Genomic DNA, 21,848 nt, shown 5'->3' with positions numbered 1-21,848 from the left:
ACTGTTCCTTACTTATTCCAACTAAAATGGGAATAATATTACTTCTGAAGATAAATGGGGATAACATTACTTCTCTTCCTGTTAGCACTCTCAGTTCCAGCAAGATGAAAAATCCTATTAGTGTGGATGACAGATGCTCAAAAAATATCAATTAAACAATCTTTTAATTCAGAATGTTCATTTAAGTTTTTCTCTCTGTAGACCATGTAATAGTAGGGATGGCAGGGAAATGCATGCATTTACTATTTTTAAAATGAAATTTCTCAAAACTTTTTAAATGTACTGGATAATGATTATAAGGTCTGTGCACTGTTACATATGTGGCATGCATCTGCCATTTATCTGTGGTGAGATTTCTGACATGGAGAGAAAGAAGGCCATTAGAAAGAAATTCATCTGGCTTACCAACAAAATACTGAGATGAGCAAGTAGCGATTACTGACTGGTCAACAGAAAAAAATAAAAATAAAAATGGCTCATGCCTGGAAATGATTATTTACATCATCAATCATGGTCCAGAAGTAGAAGGGGGAAAAATGGAAAAAATCTGTGCACAGAAGCGAGCAATTCATAGAACAAACCAAACATTATTATAGGCCAACATGGCCTTCAGATGAATACATGGAACTCTGATGGGAGCTTTTAAAGAATATTTGGGGGGTGAAAGCTGGCCCTATATGAAGCCATTTGTACTGAAAGAATGAAGTAACTGTATTTCTCATACAGCAATCACCACATCATCTTATACACGATTTTAAAAAAGCTAAAAATTTCAGAACATAGAATGAAATAGGAAATGCTAGAGGGTTTTTGGGTATTCCTCCCTCTTGCCTTTTGGAATGATGATTTTCTATAGTAAGTCAGGGAAGTGAATTTCTCATCCCATGAAACAATCAGAAATAATGCTTTTCTGAGATCACATACAATTTTACAAGAAAAACATACAAAGTGAGAGATGTGTCTCAAAGTTACATATAGTTATTCAGCTAGAAAGGAGAAGAAGAAGAACCTGGTGATTATAGCTCACTACAGATCAAACTCTCCTGTCATGTGACTCTTGAGATAGTGTTATCACACTTTTCTGTCAAAAGCCCAAACCATAGAACCATTAGGTTCTCTTTCGACCTTTCAGAAATTTCTGAATCACAACGGTTTGCTTTCCCTTAGTTTTAGCTTTTTCTATTGCAAAACAGAAAACAAAAATATTTCATGGGAAATTTGCCTTCACCCTGTTTTCTGAACAGGAATTATGCTTCAGATGGAAAGATTTACAACAGAATGCTTCATTCTTGCTTGAAATTGCAAAGCTTCAAGGCATCTGAACCCTTCCCAAATGCTGGTGTGTTTGGGAATTCCAGGCAAATGGAACATCATCAGTACACCTAGACTTGCCCTTTCAAGTAAAGACTGTGATTATATTACCTTCAATAAGGTACAAAACACTGCATTCAGAGAAACTACAGTAACACGAGAAGCAGATCTTGTTAAAACTCATGCTAGCATGAAATGTGTTACTATTTGATAAGGAATAGGCATTTTTCTTCTGTTTTTTCTTCTACAAACATGTACCTCAAATAGTTTATATATATAGCAAGGGTTTTCTAGCATTTCTACATCAGGGATTATAGAATAAGACTGTCCAGTGAAATCTATTTCTTTCATTTGATAATGTAATCTCTGCTGGTCACATATGACACCAGTCCTACACAAAAACAAACACAAAATAAACATAAGGAACACCAAATATATCTAAACTATGAAATACCTTATGCCATCCTAATGCAATTTAGCATTTTGAAACATACTAACAAGTCAATTTTTCCAAGTTATTGCAAGTGCATGATCTGTAGTGAAGGTCTATAGGTCACAAAGAAAGTAGCTAAAGAGTACATCTCACATTTTAAACAAGAGTAGTGTTTAGGAATTAGTCACGATATTCAATAAAAAGTACACATTAGAATGAATAAAAAATAATCTTGTCTCTCACATTACACTGATAATCTGTTCAGCAACAGATAGAACAGTGGTACTCATGTTTTGATACTAAGTAAGAAAGAAGATATGAAATCACAAGTAATTAGAACTTCACATAACAGATAAATTTGCAAACTGAAGTTTAACCATTGAGTACTGCTATATTGATTATATGAAAAGTACGTGCATCTAGGTAAGAGAAATATGATTACTGTCATTTGGCATCTGTTTTTTCTTTTTTTTTTTTATTTTTCTTTTTATAATGATAGAAATGTTGCATGCCAAGCCTTCCCACCATCTCTTTACATTGATGTATGAGGCTAGCCTTGAACTATGCTGTCCTCAACAGATGTTCTTTGGGCTGAACCTCTGGCAACAGGAAAGATTTGGGAGAATGGCAATTTCAGCAACTTCTTTTCCTTGGGCAGGGCCAAGTTGATATTTCCTTAGCTGTGTTCCAAAAAAATGAGGAGAGGAAAAGAGTTTTTAGGAGCTTAATAACAGACAGGACTTTCTTTTTGTTCCTTTCTCCAAAATTCCCTTCAAATCATATTATCTTAGCTTCCATTATGCAGCTGAGTGAAGGCATCTGACATTAATACAAGGTCACTGTACTCAAGACAGGAGCAAATCAATTTTTAAAAGAAAAGAGACTAACCAAACTGTTACTACTTCAAAATACTAAGATGATACCAGTGTGCTACTTATTTCATGCTTTGCAATTAAGAATCTGAAAGGTAGCTGCAATTAATCAAATGAAGCCATAGCTCTATGAAGCAGGCAGTGATTCACCATATTTTATCTCTGGGAAATATTTCAATACTGAGAAATATTAGGAGGCATGTGAAAGATGCAAACATTGCTTTCTATTTCATTTTTTAAGCCTCCGAATAAATAGTTGAACTAGCGTATTTTCAGAAATATTTTTCATTCCAAATGCTGGCTTTTGACTTAAGATGAAATCACTGCTGTATCATTTTTGTGAGGGATTAGAAGCTATTTAAAGAAAGTAACTTGCTCCACATCAATTATCTGTACCAAATCATTACCACATCACTTCACCATCTCCTACCATAGCCAGACCTCTGATTTGTACAAATTGGATTGTAGGTGATGCTAAAGAGAACTTGATGGCACAAACCTCAGATTTCCCACATATTTGACATGAGAAATGTTTACAGAGCAGCATCTCATTTGAAACTGAAGCTTTCCTCCAAAGTACAAAGTAGCTCAGGTGGAACTCAAAGGTGACCCTGTCCCTGCCTGTGAAAGTCACCACTATTAAAATGCATGGCTCTTCGGAGCTATGACCACAGCCAGAGGTAACACAGAATAAGGAAAATATTGAAGTACTTTCTCTCAGTCTCCTTACAAAATTAAACCCAGACAAATCCACAATAATCATGAACAACACTCCATTTTCACCTTCGCTTCCTTAGGCAGTCATATTGTCTCTTTCATTGTCCACTTATAGACAAACTCTTCCCTCTAACTATGGGATCTTCCCACTGAATTCAGTCATACTTGCCAGAAATGTTGAGTTACATTCCTAAGTAAATTGCAAACTGCATTAGAAAAGACCCCAAGCTGATGACTTTTTCAGACAAAAGCATGCCATTTTGAAGGGGAGCCAGCTAAAAGATTAATCTTCATGTATGTTCCCACCAGCCACAGCATGTAGAGCCAATGGCAGAGAAAGGGCACAGGACACGCAACAGAATTAATAGTATCAAGAGGGTGTGGGATGGGAAGGAAAAGCCAAGGAAGGAGAAGGATAACAATTTGCTTCATTAATTCTATCGCTCATGAAACAGTTTGCTAGTTAGTGGCCTTGACGATGTCCTGTTTAAATAATATCAAGGTTGAGTTCAAAGGCTCTAGGGGAAAAAAATATTTGAGTCTCTAAGTACAGTGAAAAACTACTCTGTTATTATTCTGTGGTTTTATGCACGTGAAATTTGTTCTTTCAACAGTTCCATTAAAAAGTACTTATATTAAATACCAAAACTATGGTTGGCTTTAAGTAACTTCACCTGAAAACCCCTGTAAGTTTAATGATATGGTTGGCAGTCCTTACTGACCCTGTACAATCTCACAGACAATATATTTCAATTAAAAAAAAAGAAAAATGAAAAGCACAAAGGGAAAATAAACTATGTATAAAACGTATGGAAGTAGTTAAAGACAGTGCATTAACAAAATTTTCAATATTTAGTATGTTCTCTACTGCAATATTTTAAGCAAATAATTGTTAACAGGTTATCCTTTTTAAGCACCCTGAAAAGCAAAATACTAGAGGTTTGAACTACTGAAACAATAAAATTGTTGAAAGAACAAGTATCATACATAAAGGTATGGAACAAAACTACCACAAACCCTACTTGAAAGAATAACTAATAAAGAGATCGGAAATGTATTCCACTTATTACTGGAACACTAAAACCTATGGTGTTTCACTTTACGTATGTACTAAAGACTTTTCTCTGTTCTCAACCTTCTGAGTACTATCAGTACAAAAAGGAACCCAGAAGCAGTGCTTTGACTGCAAAACCAGACTCATTTATTTACCTCTGCACAACTTTCCAAATAAAGTTAAAGAATAAAGCTGAATTCTGAGGAGCATAGATAAATATCAACAGCAGTCGTATTTTTCAGTAATCACCACCTATTTGTCACAGCTTTCCCAGGCATAATGCTAAGGTTCACCTCATCTGTTCTTCAGGCTGCATTCCTGCAACTCAGTTTTCTCATATTTGAAAATAAAATAATTTTACAATCAGGGCAGTGCTTTTGCTGGTGTTACAATACGTCTATATAATGCAAATATACATACATTTGATGTATGCAAATACATGCATGTAAAAAAAATTAAGAAAATTTATCACAGTAACATTTTTTTCAGTTTATATCTATGTAACTAGAGTAACAAGACTTGCAGAATACTACTGCAATACTCTACTGCAAACTTGAAGTCTTAAAAAGCACTCTAAGTTAATTAAGTAAATCTCAAATCACTTTCAAAAACAAAATGAGAAATACCATTAGGATCTCTTCAGAAAAAGTAGATGTACTGAGGTTTCCACACAAGGAGATAATATAATTTCTTACTTGTTCCAGAAAAGCCCTCACACCCACTCAGATTCATTACCATGCCCATCTTCCACCTCTAGGTACTAAGAACAAATATCTTTGTTACAATTTATAAAAAAAAAAGATCTTGTTTTTTTTTTTTCAAAGTATGAGATACAAATATGTGGGTACTACCTTGGGTGATTGGATTTGATTAAATGATAACAACTGTATCAACAATACCAGCAAATAAATGGAGACCTCCGGATATCATTATAAAAGTCTTCCTTCTTCCTGGCGTCTCCAAATTAATTTATTTCCATCTTTCTGTCTCACACCCAATAAACACCTCCCCAACACACAGTTATCAAAATGGACATCAGGGTGTCAAAAAGATCAGTAACGCTTTTTACTTTCACTAGGTCACAGTGATCATTTAACTCTGGCATTATAGAACAGTCCTACATGCATTAAGACTCAGATGCCCACAAAGATGTCTAAGATGTCCATAAATCACATGATAATTTTTGCCAAATACACAGAACTAAAAATACAAAACAGCAAGATGAAATTAAATTGCCTCCTTTTGAGATGAAAAGGGTTGATATTGCTAGGAGTCTGTAGCTACCAAGGTACTGACAGGTTTTCAGCAGCAGTGACCAGGACAGGGGAGCAGATGGCAGAGCTGTGCAACCCAGATTACTATGAACCTGAGAATGAAATACCTTTGATGAAGCTCCAGCTTGGGCCAAAGACTGGCATTTCATTGACATTATTTAACATGCATTTCAGTTTCATTATTGGCAGAATGAAATGTATCTGTGGTGTAGTATCTGAGAACTATTTAGCATCTGGGACTTGAGTAACTTTTAGCTAAATAATTGCCACAGTCATTCAAAGAGCTGAACCACAGAAGTATGAGATCATAATCAGCAGTGATTTGACTTGCATCATAGATCATTTTGGGACTGTTGTTTCAGTTCTTTGGAACAGAAAAGCAAGAGAGAAAAAAGAAAAAACAAAAACCAAACAAATCAGTAAAACAAAACCACTCAACCTTTTCTTTTTCCTGAAGTAACCACAACAGATTACTTCCACTTTCTTCTGAAGTCAAGAGTTACTGCAGGCAAAATCAGTAGATACAACAATGCCCTAAAGAAGGGCTGCAGTTCACAAAGGCAATAAAATAAACTGCTGCCTAACGTGATCCTTTGTATTTCAGAAAGCCAAACTGAAGTGCACTGTGGTAGCTGTGTAATGTCTGGTGGGAATGGTTCCTATGTATTTAGCCAAAGGAAACGTAATTGAGATTTGACCCTTTCAACTCAGAAAAGTACTATTTTTGAAAACGCAAGTTCAGTAAGAGTAAGAAGATCACAATGAACTCCTACTTTTGGTGTTATTTTTTTCCTAATTTTAGAAAACGTTTCACAGTAGGCTTTCATAGCACTTGACAAAGAATATTTACTTAAGCATCTAAATAGTTTCATAAATGAAGTACAAGAGAAAAAATGTGCAAAGGGCATGAAAGATATTATCACAGTGATCACAGAAGTACCTAAAAAAGTAGTTTTCTCTATTTTCCTAGGTACTGCATAGGCACATTTCCTTTAATAGAAGTAAAATGTTTCACAGTATCTGAAAGTCAGAATATTTCACATGTCCACATATGGATTTAGTTGCATAGTTCTTGGCTCTGAATAATAATAATCATAATAAAAAAGCTTTCCCCATGCTATAGAGTAAATGTAGAGTCTTGATAGCCAGTACCCTGTTTTAACCAGGAAAATAAGATCTCAGAGCCTGGAAGGGAATGGATTTCAGTACTAATGCCAGAAATCTCTCTGTACTACCTCTGAACAGTAAAGCAGATATGCCTTCATGTATAATGCCAAATTCAAAAGCTTTTCAAGATGAAAGTCCTGCAACTCCTTTCCATTCTTGAATCATGTTTACTGTAACCTGTATCTGCAACACAATTCATCAGCAGGCATCAGCACATCCTTGAATATTTCCTTGAAGAACCTAGCTAGTTCTCTAAAAGTAGGCCTTTCCATTAAGGAGCATGATGAAGGTCAAAATGCAATTCAAGGCAGTCAGAGGAGAAAAAGTAATCAACTATTACAAGAAATGTGATAGGCTCAAATATGCTACAACTTCACAAATAAATACTTCATATTTTGCAGTCCAAAAGTAAGCTCAAGTTCTGGTTCCCTCTATCACAATGCTCTTACAAACAGAGGCTGCTTAACTATTCTCTTAACACTTTTCCCCCAGCTGTAGTGGGTGGGACCATGCTGTGCTCCCAGTGCTCTTCAAAATCTGTACTCTCAGTATTTCTCAGCAGGATGCTGGGCACCTCTGGCTCTGGTGCTTTGGGCTAATACAGACAAAAACATCAATCAATTATAATACAATTAATAATACCACCATTCCAATTAAATTTGGTGTTTAAAAAAATACTTGGTGCCAAAGATCACAAGTCCTGATTGAAAACAAAACCTAAAACTGAAGAACCCTTCCACTGAATATGCAGAGAGATTAACTAGCTGCATTAGGCTACAAATACCTGATGCTAAGAGCTATATGAGGGAATGACAGAAAACCTCAGCTTGTATAAATGCCCTGAGTTAGAATATAAGGCGAAATTGTAGTTTGAAACTATATTCTAAGATTTGATCAATTTCATATTCTATCAGACTTTTCCTCAGTCTATTCATATCCATCTGTACCTAACAATGTCTGCTAGGTGGTGCTGTGGGATGGTTTTTCTAACACAGAGAAAGCTCTCTTTTTTTCTTCCTCCTGTACTCATTGATGCTTTTTTTTTTTTCCCCCTTCAACATGAGAACAGATGCAGTGTTTTCCAATCCTCACTTCCACAGGGAATGGCTACCTACTGCAAAAGCTTTAGAAGGTAACCTCCTGGAACGACAGGTAACTTAAAGGATGCTGCGTTAGGCTTCATCCACATTCTAGAACTAAGAACTGGCAGGATTTCTATCAGTGCTCTAATATTCATAATATTGTAAGTGATGCAAATTAGGATAGAACTACCATGTCAAAACATGCTGTGCTAACGACCTGTAGGTAAAGGCAAACTGCTATCCTTATTTATCTGTTTGGTGATGTCTGTCACATCTGTTCCATGTAATATCATGGAAGTTTAGCCAAAGTGACAAATAATCCTAACTCATGCTTTTGAGCAAAATGGAAGAAAAGCCCCCTGAATGAGTAACTGTAGTATTAACTACATCAGGAGATAATGCTTGCATTGCAAAACTTACATTCAGTTTTTCGTCCTTGTCCCATGACCCAGTTCCTTCAGCTGTTTTCTGAGTACTTGCTATTCCTACACAAAACCCAATATAGTAAATGACAACGGTATCTTCTTTGAAATATACTGTAGTTTCTACCTAGTAAACTGATATTTTCTGTCTTATACATTATTCCAAAATTAGATCTTCCATTGGCAGAAATAGAACTTGGGCATTCACTTGCTTCTTCTCTGCCAGAAGGTAATGGCAAAAAAATCAGAACGGATATTGTGCAGGGCAGTGATTAATTTTGAAGTTATCAGGACTCTACAGAACTTTGGCATCAATCTTGCTATCAGATATTCAGTTTTACAGATGGTCATCTGAGTAAATCACCAGGCAATACAGATCTGGAGGCAACCTCACCTTCAGAAGCTCTACCCTGTCTTTTCCCCCAGCAGCCACACTGAAGTCTTAATACAGCAGATTCTACAGCTCCCCTATGCATGAGTGAGTAGCCCAACAGACATCCAAGGATGAGAGTCTATGTATGGGGAAGGTAGACCAAAATGAGGAAGACAAAAAAAAGAAGTGACCTGAGTGCTTGCAAACCACTAAGAGTCACATTAAAGTTCCACAACCAGAGACACAGAGAAGAAAGTCTGAAGAAGTGGAATTATGTTCACAGGGTGAACAGAAACTCAGGGATAAATCATTTTAAGGCAACACCATGCACCAATACCTGGGGTCTCTTAGCCCATTTTACTCTTTTGTTCACATTCTGCACAACAAGCTGTAAATATGCAAAGTTCCAATGGGAAGTATTAAAACAGTAAGTTAGAGAAGAGTTGCTTTCTATGCAAAATCATAAAAATAAGGTGCTTGAACAACCACACAGTTAAATTTTAAGGACAGTGGAGGTGGGAAAAAAAAGCCTTCTGGAGAGGATGCTTTAATTTTATCACTAAAGGATGCAGCTACACACTGCTGGAAATGAAACAAGCCTAACATTTGCTGCAGTACTGTGTCTTTTAAAGAAAAGAAGTAATTCAAAAAAGGGACCAATCTAGAAAAAAAATCACACTACTTAAGGTATTAACAGTATTTTTATATTGAACACATTTTTTATTAAAACAGTCTTCAAGAAAGAAAACAGCAGAGATGGGAGTGGGAGATAAATCAGAAAGTATCTAAACTCCTTGTCCAATTGTTGTGATCAAAGAGGATCACAATATTGAAAGAAAGTACACAGCAGGTCCAGATGAGAAACATTTCATTGTGCCAAGGGAGCCAGTTAGAGAACCTGCTGGTATGCTAGAAATTGTTTTGAAAAGACTTAATATGGTATAAACTACTACACGGGGACTGAAGGAAAAAAATAAAATCACAGCAGAGAACTTTCCTTTTGATCTTGATCTTATGAAAAGTAATTGAAGCCCACACATTTTACCAGACATCCTCCTTCCTAAAGACCAGCCATGTAACCATAGAGGCTGACTTAAATGTGAAAGATAAGCATGATGAGTCCTATGGCATCAACCTTGTGCAATAACTTTAGGGAGCTGAGCTGGCTGCAACTCAGAAGTTTCTTGGGGCACATTATATGTTGAATATAAAGACATCACAGATGTTTTGATGGTTTCAATTTTTTTGTAGAACATACTTTTTAATGTTGTCTAGGTATCTTCAGCTAGTAGCAGTTGCTTTGATGAATGAATATATCTAAATAAAGAATGACAAGCATTTTTGAGAGACGTCAGAAGATAAGGTGACAATTGCTATTAGGTTCAACTTCCACCTGCGTATCTGTCTTCAACACGTGTAATATGTCCCTTTGCTTCCTCATTTTCTTCCCTCAGGGCTGTAAAATCAAAACACCAATTTTCCGTATGAGGGACTGAGGGACAAAGGGATTTGGAGATTGGTTCAAGAATGTGCCTGCAACCCAGGTTGCGCCTACGTCTCCCAGTCACGGACTTTTTCCATATCTGGGTCATTCTTTTAGGCTAAGATACAAGAAAACCACTCTTCTATGGTGATGATATAAAAAATGTTTCATACCATCTTCTTTCCTGTAGGCAGGATTCCACTGGTGTATTTCATGTATATGACAACCAGAACAGAGAATAATTTAAGAAGAAAACAAGAAAATTAAAAAGTATATGAAGATAACGCTTATTGATAACTCAGTTTTTCTCTCACTGGGTTTTCTAGCTCCAGAATTCAGAAAAAAAGTTTGAGAGGGGAGGTTATGCAGCACCGGTCAACAGAAAAAGAAAGATCCCATGTACCTCACATCAGTAGACACAAAATACACAGTGGATTCAATTCCAACATTTGGAGGATCTTAATATAGCCAAAAATTCAAATTGAGTTTGAGTGGAATTTCTGCTGCTGTTTCATTACTGTGAAATCTTGTAGAAAGCGATAGCCCCAACAGTGCAGTTTCTCTCAGAAATCCAACAGTCAGCAAAACAGAAGTAACATGAAGAAGCAACCTAACAACAAAGTTTGGATCTCCAAAAGTTTACTGTGAACTGTGAAAAAATGGACCTGTCTTATAAATTAAACCATGCTTGCCATGCAGTGAATATTTTAAGGTAGTATAATTAACACATAAGGTAAACCCAAAGTTCTGCTATTAAAAGGAAAGTCTGCCTACTTTCATCAGACCTGAGGGAATAAATCAGAATTAACCATAATGCTTACTAACAATCATAAAAGCTAGCATGTTAATGTACACAAAGAATGCAGAAATTTGGCCATCTCCTTTTTTCCCACAAAACTGTGTGTATGGTTTCCTCACACACACCTGTGCTTTCTGCTGGCAGAAAAGACAAAACCTCTATTTAAGGTTCAGTATACTTAATTAAGATCCAAAGCATGTTAAATTGGATAAATCTGGATGCCAGTTGTTTTTCCTTACGTTGGCCTTTTTCACTTCATGGAAACATACTCATTATTCATTATGTTTTGTTCTCCTATTTTTCACACTGATGTTGCATACTTGTCTGTCGCCACACACGATACAGACCCTGATTCCCTATTCACCATGCCTCTTGGTCTTGCTGCCACTGCACATCACAACTGCCTATTTCATTTTCATAACATTATGTATTTCCTTAAAATGCAGCTTACTAAAATCCTGATTTGGGTCTAACGATATTTCTACCTGCAAAATAACAACTTAGCTATCCCAACAGATTTGGCATTATGACAGCAATGTTTTATACAGGCAGGCCAAGTTGATTTCTTTGTTTAGATATGTGCAAGTATTTCAGGGAAGCATACTTCTTACATCTGATGGCACGTACTGTAAACTTGGATTACAACTATCTCCATCTGCTTTTTATCCTTGGAGCAACTATTTGGTATTTCTTCACTCTTTTCCAGCTGACAACTTACAGTTGAAAATTTACTGTTTTTCTTGTTGAGGCAATTGATTTTATAGTTAAGGATCTTTCAAACTGGTGGCTCCAGGCATGCTGTAAAGACAAGTGGGCTCCATTTTCTTTACTCACATGTCTCAATACAAACAAGGTTTCCACCTGCACCTCCCTCTTTCATATGAATGCTGGACTTAGTGCTTGTTAAAAAATACTAGTAGCTAATAGAAGATATTAAAAACTAGGACCTGAGGCACAATAAGTCACCCACAAATTATCTCTGAATCTAAACTACCTTAGTGAAAGAGACCAATGCAATTCTAAAAGCTAACACTGATTTTTATGTTTTTCTTTTTACCTCCTACCTAATTCAAGTACTACAGTTGCTTTTTTCTTCTTCATGCCTTTCATTTTTAACAAGAAATGTGTACATCCGTATAGATACATGGTATTTTCTAGAAATATGTGAATATATTTCACTCTTGCTAACAGAACATTTTCTCATATATACTTGAATAGACGTGATGGAGTGAAAAGTTGAGCCTGAACATTCGCCACATTATTGGCAGTTAATCATTTTATTTTCAACTCATTTGAAGTGGAGAATGAGAAATAAGATCTCTGACATGATGTAGGGGAACGTGTGTTTTTTAAGCATTGTCTTTATCTACAATTTACTCTGAACACAGAAAAATGGGTATTTATCCCTTCAAAATATCCAGAAATTATTGCAACAGGCAGAGCTGAAGTTCTTACTGCTACAGAACTGGACCTACTGCTAACAACCATGTTTGATGACTTTAAAAATCATCTACAAGTATAGTTTGTAAGAAAACAGAGGACTTGAAGTAGTCTGCCTGCTAAGTTGGACAGACCACAATGAGCACAAAATGTAGTCTGCACTTGTTGGCTTATCCTAATCCAAGTTTATTGCAACATCTTGATCTCTATCTTCAAAGAACTAATTAAATACAATTCAAAACAAACTATGTTCATGCAACAGTACAGTTTCAGATTCTGAGTGAAAGATTGAGGCAAGCTTTCCTCTGGTCTGCTAAGACTTGGCTCAGACCCTCCAAAGGCTGGAAATAGGAAAATTAATTTCTTATGAAGTCAGGATTTTGTTTCTCCCTCACACAACCATTTTCATGACAATAGTTCAGTGCCTAAATACACATCAGATTAAATGTAAGAAGTAGCTCCTAGATAGACATGGATGTTTACAGTTTCACTGAACTCAAACCAGTTGTACCTTTTCACTTATCTCAATGTCTTGAGTGCAGAACAGTGCACAAGGGAGACCATGCTTACTTTCCAGGAAGGAAAGTGGCTTGAGTACCCAAAACAACAATACCTAATGGGTTTTTCTGCCTGGAGTAGGCTCAAAACCAGAACAAAAACACAGGTTTATTGGAAAAACATCACAAATTGTGCTGCTTATAAACTAGCTATATATGAAGCCTTACTTCTAAGAGGCTGCAAAGGAGTTAATTAACCATAAAGGCAGCAGATTGATAAGATGACAGCACAGTTCATATACTGACTGATTAATTTTATGTACATTTTCTCCTGCATGCTTAATTTTTCTAGCAGGCCAGTTTTTCTAGATCACATTTGTACAAAATAAGAATGAAGCTCAAGAAAATTATACAGCACTACTTTCTGCTAAAAAAATCTTATTGGCATATTATTATACATATTTCATTTCACCTTCCAGACAATGTTAACTCAGAACAGGTCATGCATACGCAATGATTTAAAAATATATACAATCAAAAATTCAAGAAATGCAAATACAACACATTTTCAAAAAACTCTTCAGGAGATTGAACCATCCAATCTCTCTTTTGTGGTGAGCCAATTTAGTATACTCAGTCTCGTTCACATTTCTTAATTCTCTTTGAATTCTAACTTTCTCCATGTTTATAAATCACTTTACAGCATAGATCTGTAGATCCAATTTAATGTACATCTGTATTTTTGGTGACAAACTTTCTGAGGAAAAGACTTAGTTCAAGCTCTATCATATTCTCCGCTATTCTTACAGCTTGAGTTGAGTGCACGTGTAAAAGGCTTGTGAAACACACTGATTTCATCAAGTACTTAACCTATTTGCTTCTACACACTGTAAATTACTCACTTGCAAAATCAGGTTTAGTGCTCTGTGCAACTAAGAATGTCATTCCTCACAAAACTCTCATGAAATGACAGACCCATCATGTAGATGTTTCAACATGTCACTGTAACCTCACTCGAAAAAGGTCTGCTGAACTTTCTTTGAAAACAGAAATCTTATTCTGAAATCAACAAATTCACTGTAGCTATGTCCTGTTTGAACACTGTATTTTTTATTTTATTTTCTTTCTTCTCCTTTGAAATCATTCTTCTTCTGCTTTTGGATTGTATTATATGTAAAATATTCATAACATCAGTACTTCAATACAAAGGGAAGCAAAAGACTGAGACAAGGCACAGGAATAGCTTGCTAGTTAAAATTCATATTTAACCTTCCAATACAGGACCCAGACAGAAGAAAAAAAAAAAATTAGAACAAGATGTGAGATAGGAATCTTTAATCAACCTTGTTGTGTCAGCCTAGGCCTAGCATTCCTCCCAGACTTCTGAAGTTACCCAGCACCACTTTGAAAATGGATTACTTTCCACAGAAAACAATGCCAAAAAGGGGCTTTAGCTCCCCTGAGGGAAAATTAGAACAGCCTGGATCATCAAATGGGAAAAAAATAATCATTATCAGTAGCAGTCAAAAATGTGAGGGAATAAAAAAGGTGAAACCAGACTCAAGTTTTGGAATGCTTAATGTCTTATACATTTGAAGATTAATGTGAAGTGGCAAAAGCTTTCAGGTTTGAGATGCAAAGGAACTTCTGCTTCCTCTAGTGGATGATATAAATGGTTGGGTTTTCTCCAAGATGTTTTGTTAGATATGTACATTTTGTAAACACTCAGTAACTAGTACTGGACCAGGAAAAGCAACGATACAGCACTGTATGCTTTCTATTAACAGTTCAGAGTGAATACCAATGCATATGAAAGATAATACACATTACCTCATATATGCTAACAGATGAAAAACACACTACAAGGATTTAATACAGCTTAGCACTTACACATCTTTAACCTGGTGTTCGTTGTTTTGGGTAAAATAAATTTCTCAACAGCCCTGCCTACCACCATCAAATCAAGATTCTATATCAGCAGGTGATCCACAAGAGACCTCCGTAGGGCTCTGAGGTGCCAGAGTGAAAAAAAGCCACAGGATCCCTTTACAACCAGGCTAAATGTGACTTGCAATTTGACACAAAAATTTAATTCTGATTTCAGCAGCAGCGTACAGCCAGCAGAAAAAAAAACAACCAAGGGACTGGTAAAATACAATTTCTCAAATATTGTAAAGTTTAATCTAGGTTTAATCTGTATTATAGCATGTAATCACTTAAGGTAAGATCACTGAAAAAAAATAATAAAGGAGCAACTTTGAAAGCACTGCTAACTAATATTGAGTCAACTTCTGTGCGTTTGATTTGATTTTAGAGTGTATTATCTTGCATGAACTTTCCATGCCATCAATGAATGCCGAGTGTAAACTTTGTTGACATAGATACTTCCCTTGTGCACAACCTCTACCTTATTTAAGATGACCAGTGATTTGGTTCTGTTATAGTCCATTTTTGTAGCAGTATGGCTGTACATTTTTATGTTATTTTTCAGTTACGTACTGAAGTTCTGTGGGTACAGAGTGTAACCATATACCTATAATTAAGCACATAGTTGAATGTTTTGTTAAATGGGGAAAGACTGATAAACATACATAATGACAAAACAGTTAATATAATATATTTAAAGTGAGATTACAGTGTAAATGTGATAAACCACTGATATACTAGCCACTGATGACTGGAAAGCAATGCACAGAACGGCCGTGAAAGTCTACTGGCTTGGTCACATGTGGATGCAGGTATCTTGCAAAGGTCTGCAGAGCCCTAGTCTGGGATTTGCTGATAATGTTCTTCTCTTTAAACAGTATGGCAAAATAAAGGTACTGCTAACTTAAAATTTCCAATCTAATGCCCGTGCAATGCCAAATTGAAACAGGAGGCTCTTTCTCCACTACCAAATGAAAAATCTAAGAATAACCTTCTTTTCTGTTTTCAGTTCCTCAGTCTGATGCCTTTTACCCAGTGTAAGGGCAGCAGCACTAATTCAGTCATGCCACCGGAATTTTAACCAAAAGCTTAGAGTACAGTGTCAAAGTCACCAGTGCCTTCAAATAATCCAACTATATAAGCAACTACTGTAAAACTGCAATGGAGCTATTAGTAATCTAGCACGTAATTGTGACAATCTAGACAAGCTTTCAGTTAATTGTTCATACTCATTCTTTCTCACTAATTTCAAGATTCAGTCCTCTTCCTTTCCCTATTCCTGAACAGAAGTATCACTGGATGCCAAAATTATGGCTGTCACAGTGCCCTAAGGTCCCTTGCTGAACATGTCCTTGTGGTGGAAAAGCACATGCAAACACCTTGTACTCTAAGTGAGCACAGGAGACAGAGCCAGTAGCCTTAAACAAATTCAGAAGAGCAAATAACAGCAAAGGGTAAAAACCACTACAGAATTTGACAGAAGAAATCTGCAATGAAAAGATTCAACCATCTCCACTGCTGAGTTTATTAAACTTCATCAGAGTTTTTGAGAGGGCAAGTAGCAATGTGTCCAGGTGCAGCTGTGGGAGCTGAATGACTGCATGCCTTCTGTTTCCTCTCAAAGGGATTTGTCCTGATACTTAATTGGCACTTTTACTATTCCTTTTTGTTCAGCAACGTCAAAAAATGTTTCCCCTCCTTTTCTGCAGAGAAGGAACCAGGAGAGTGGGACTGCAAATTAGGCTGTAGGTGTGTTGCAAATTCCATGGATTTGCTGTTTGCAGAAAGCCAAAAACATCTTAAAGAGCATAAAGCAGCTATCACACCATACTGTGTTACTAAGCCTGTCATATCTTCGATTAGCTTCTGGCACAAAGACATAGACTTAGATCTTTTTCAAGACAGTCAAACAATAATGAAAAATCAACTCTGATGCTACCTGAAACCAAACTATTCAAAGCACATTGCCCGCATTCTTTAGCTGCAGGCACTGAGCCAGGATATGGAGATAATGGCTGACCATGGGGGAGGGAGAAAGGAGTTTAAGGACTGAAGAGTTAAAGTACTCTGGTCAAGAAAATTTAGCCAGAAATTATTCTGCAGGTAGAAATACAGTTATTTCTCCTCCACTAGGTTCATTATAGGATTAAAATAATTGCAGATACCATGGTCATTCTTTTCTTTGCTTTGCTTGTTTCTTTCATCTGTCCCATAGAAAATATGGCTTGCTACGGACCCTCTTCTCTCTCTTCTGGCACTGCTTTTCCAACTGTGGCTAACATTCCCTGCTTCGAGAGGGCAAACTGCCCAGTGTAACATCTAGCCAACAGTGGAACACTTTATGTGGGGAAAATTTTCTCATCTTCTCTCGAATATGAACTGCTCATTAATCATGTTCATTAAACCTGATGCTTGATAAGCACAAATATTATCTTACTTTTACATATCTACCTGTTGTAACAGTCAACTCAAGATAAATCAATTCTCTTAATGCTTTAGTATCTATTCTTTGCCTTGCTCATCTTCTGAAGCAGGGAAATTTGCATATCATAGAAAAAAACTGGAGTGGTTAAAAGGAGCCCATAGGACACAGAGTCTTTATTTCTTTTTCTTTTTTTTTTTCCTTGTTATGAAAGCTATTTCTAAGAGAGAAAGGGAAAAAAAGCAGCAGTGTCTCTATGTCGCTATAGAATCCAAATAGCAACTTTCTGTGACTCAGACATTTGAGGAAAAATTCCTGGAAATTTCTTAATAATTCTAACGATGGATTCAGATCTACCAATTACAGCATATTTCAAGTTGTCAAGAATAGCTAAAGTACCCTATTCCAGTTATAGTGTCATTCAAGACTGTCCAAAGCAGGTCTAAATGGCAGAAGCAGTTCCTGTGAGATTTCACAAATTTCAAGCAAAGATGGAGAGCCAACAGATTGCAGATTTGTGGTTTTACCTACACTGTAACTATTCAGGATGGAGTGTAAGCAGAATTTATGCTCTCTCTTTCCTTTTCAACTTCCAAAACCGATAAGCCTTAAAAATGGACTGTGCACTATATAAACTTTTATTCCACTTAAGTGGCACAGATTCTGGTATAGCACTTCAGTTGCTGCCTCCTCACATGCAAGGACTAATAAAAAATCCTTTGTGAGCAGGTACCAGATTCTGTCTTCTAGGGTTCTTTAAGCCCTAGAAGGAAGAAGGAAGCCACTCTGAATCTGCTTTCCCCAGTGCTCAGCAAGGTAGTTCAGCTGTTGCACACTGCTCTGCAGAAAAAGATTTGCCTTCATAGAATGGAAAGGGAAGGAAGAGAACACCCTGAAAGTGATTCAATGAATATCTTGTTAACTGCAACAGCAAAAATATGGTCAACTCCAATGGCAGCATACAGACAGCAATGAAGGCATCGCTAGTTCAGCCCAGAGCAGAGTTGTTGAGGGGAGGCCTCATGGCAGCTGCAGCTTCTCACCGGGAGCGGAGTGGCAGCGCTGAGCTCTGCTCTCTGTGACAGTGACAGGGCCCGAGGGAACGGCATGGAGCTGTGTCAAGAGGTTAGGGAAAGAGTCTGCACCAAAACTGGCTCCCCTGGGCAGCGGTCAAGACCCCAAGCTGCCAGAGTTCAAGGTGTATTTTGACAATGTTCCCAGACATAGGACTTGATGTTTGGGTGGTCCTGAGTGGAGCCAGGAGCTGGACTCGATGATTCTTGTGAGTGCCTTCCAACCTGGGATATTCTTTGATCCCAGTGCCTTTGCTTTCATAACCAACAGCATAAAAGAGTAGGAAAAGGATAGAATAGAAATAACAGCCCAACATGCCCTGGTTTTCAGGCAGTGAGTTATAGACTCATTTAGAACCCAGCGTACAATCTGTTAAAACACTAATGCATATATAATACAAATTAAATGCATTTAAAAAGATCCAAAAACATATAAAACAAGAATTTTCTTGAGTTTCTTACCTTTGACCCAATAAGCGTGTACAGCCATTGGATGGTTTCATTATGGTTTATTACTCCATTCATGCCATCAACATACAGCATAATCTGGCCCAAGGCTATTGCAAAGAAATGAAGAAAAAAAAATCAGACATGTATATACACACTCATTACAACCCTAAGCATTGCTGACAATTTACTGTAGGCACTGTTTTCCAGAGACATAGAGAGCTCAATTACCAGAAGATACAGTGGGTAGGATTCTTCTAAATGAGACCCTGGGCAACCGCAGCAACTTTACTGGCTTCAGCTCAATGATATAAGTGTGAATTTTTTGCAGTGGTAAGTATGGATACTTGTTCCTTTCTATAAATGTTATATGTCATTGCCTCAAATTCTGCAAATAGTATCCCGTGTATATGCTGCTTGCTGTTGCAATGGACTCTCTAGATGTAATGGGCTAGATCTCGTGAGCCAAAACTTTTACCACTTGTTTCAGCAGCATATAATGCTTGGGATCAGTACACTTGCATTAGGTTAACTATTTTAGTTAATTTCAGTAATCTGAAATTAAAGCAGGGCAATTAACTTAAAAAAGGACAGTGAATATTCACCTTTGCATTTCTGCATTTTAGTGAGGAAATACAACAAAGCATGGCCAAAAGCGAATCATCTTTATCCTTTTATTCTGAAATATTAACTATATTGCAAAACATGTAAGCAAAATATTTCATGACAATAATTCCATAGTTTGTAATCCTGATAATAAGGCTTTCTAGAGACAACAGTCACTAAATCTTTTTAGACTGATAAGAATAGTTTTTCATAAAGATTATGAAAAGTGGATTAGCAAAATTTATTTACCATCTTCAAAAGTTTCCACTTTTAGATCTGCTTTATAGGAGATCAAAGCACAGTGGGATGAAAAAAAAATAATCACTGATGTAACACCTTTCAGTCCAGTTTCTTGCCATAACAACTCAATTATATAAGGCACAACCTGACAAGCCCCTTCTACACCACTTTATGGGGGAAAAATAAAGTAAAAAACACAGGGCAAGGAAAATTACAACATTAGTAGTCTTCCAAACACATTCTGAACATTTGTTGACTTTTATATATGTTGTCAACTATGCAGTACTGGGGGGAGGTTTTCAACAGTAGGGAAGTTTTCAAAGAAATCCCTGTTAGGTGAGCAATTTAAGTACCCCTATATTGAGCAGCTAACTTTCACTTTAAAGTTGTCACCTCCTTTCTTCTCTGCTCTAGTTGGTCTACTTACTTTTTTTTTTAAAAAAAGTAGATACGAATATTAGGTACTTACATTTCTTATCTCATCTGTTATACCAAACTAGAAGCAAAGCTTGACCTTATACAGTTATGAAGACAGAGAAAAAGGACAGCAAGAAAATGGTGTAAAGGAGATAATCTTAGGCAGTTACCATGCCTTGGGATATGCTGTCTCTCTCTGCTGCTACACAGGAAGTAATCATTCATCAAGCTTTTAAGACATGTCTCGGGTGAATAAAATTAAGTGGGAGGGACACAACCCTAAGTGTTAAGGTAAAATAAAAGATGTAAGGCAGTCAGAAAAGAGATAAGGATTATACTGACTAAATAAATGTCTTCTTTGTAGCATTTCCTTGCAGGTCTAAGAAAGAGAACACTGCTATCCCCATCAGTAATCAGAGAAAGTTTCTAATACTTGTTTTTACTTCCTTTCAGTACCAAAAAGATTTGGCCCTTAATCAGGATGAGATCCAGCCATGATAAGGTCACCAAGCCACTTTTTTTTCCCCTCCCTGTGATATAAATTCTTTTGGGGGTGAAGGGATTTAACTTGAATTTGAAACAAATGTGATACAAATTTTAAGCTTGGCACATCTTTCCAAATTAACAGAGAAATCAAAGGCAGCAAGAAATTGGCTTTTAAAGGCAAAGCATGTACACAGTACAAAATTACTCCTTATACTTAGACTGGATGCTTAACTGAGATACAGAATACATTATTCTTCAGCTCTCAGATGTAACTCTTTATAGCAATAGGTTAAAGCAAATCAGTAGACCTTAGAAAGAAGCCATAAAAATGTTTCCGGGATCCTGACAGGTGTAACCTACTACTCATCTTGCCTCTCCTCTCCCAATTTTTCCCCCACCATTTTTTTAAATTACTTTTTGTCATAGATGCCATTCCAAGTATATGGTATTATCTGTATCTTTCCAGCAACAGAATGGGTCTTCTGACTATAGGTAAAAAGTTAGTAACACATGATAAAAACTACTATTGCTGCCACTTGAACTAGTTACCAAATAAGCTATAGAGGAGAAAGAAAGAATGCCACAAAATGGATAGAAACAGAATATACATTTGCTACAGAGTCATGTTGTACACATACAAGGTACGGCCACAGTAGTTATCTGCCACACATCAAGTTGTCAGCTGCTGACAGACCTTGGAACAGAGCTTCAAATTGTTAGGGGTCAGAAAAATGAAAGCAGACAGGATAGGCAGGGCTGAGGGGAAATTGTCTTTCATTAGAAGGAAGAGTAAGTTAAGAAATATCTGTGTACTTTATACAAAACTGATGCCTGATAAATTCTTAGAGAAGGAAAAGAATGCCATGAAAAGAGTTTAAAAAAAAAAAAAGGAATTTTTTTTTTGTTTGTTTTTCATATTATGTTAAGTGTCTGTGCTGACAAGCTGAATTTGCACTTGGAAACCATGCAGTACCAAGGTAGAAGGAAGGAAACAAAAACACTGGTGTGTATGCCCAGCTGATGGGGTGAAGGCTTTCCTGGGGCTTGGGGCTGACTGAGTAAGGCACACCAGCTTCGTAGTACATGGACACAGAGGGTAGACTGGCCACCATTTGATATTCCCTGTAGCCTTACTGTGCAACTACTTTCCTACATCTCATCCTATGGCTGTATATAGATCACTACAATACCTGTGGCTATAGTGCATGCTTCACGTACATGTCTGCTTACATAGACGTGACAACACACACATCCTCATCCATTAAAGGGAAGCTAATTTGCAAGAGAACCTGAGGTTATTCAGAAGG

General features: G+C 36.7%; 1 protein-coding gene across 12 annotated transcripts in view; it reads right to left on the bottom strand.

The window, feature by feature from the left end:
- The window catches only part of FHOD3 (formin homology 2 domain containing 3), a 370,085-nt gene that overhangs the window by 130,981 nt on the left and 217,256 nt on the right, over window positions 1–21,848 (bottom strand). For all 12 annotated transcript variants that reach the window (XM_010708572.2, XM_031552794.1, XM_010708574.2 and 9 more), the window contains exon 6: window positions 18,808–18,902. In XM_010708572.2, the coding sequence (XP_010706874.1) occupies window positions 18,808–18,902 (95 nt within the window). The remainder of the gene's footprint in view (window positions 1–18,807; window positions 18,903–21,848) is intronic.

The sequence above is a fragment of the Meleagris gallopavo genome, chromosome 3, assembly GCF_000146605.3.
Source record: "Meleagris gallopavo isolate NT-WF06-2002-E0010 breed Aviagen turkey brand Nicholas breeding stock chromosome 3, Turkey_5.1, whole genome shotgun sequence".
Classification (NCBI taxonomy): Eukaryota; Metazoa; Chordata; class Aves; order Galliformes; family Phasianidae; genus Meleagris; species Meleagris gallopavo.
This window is presented reverse-complemented; position numbering and strand designations above follow the sequence as displayed.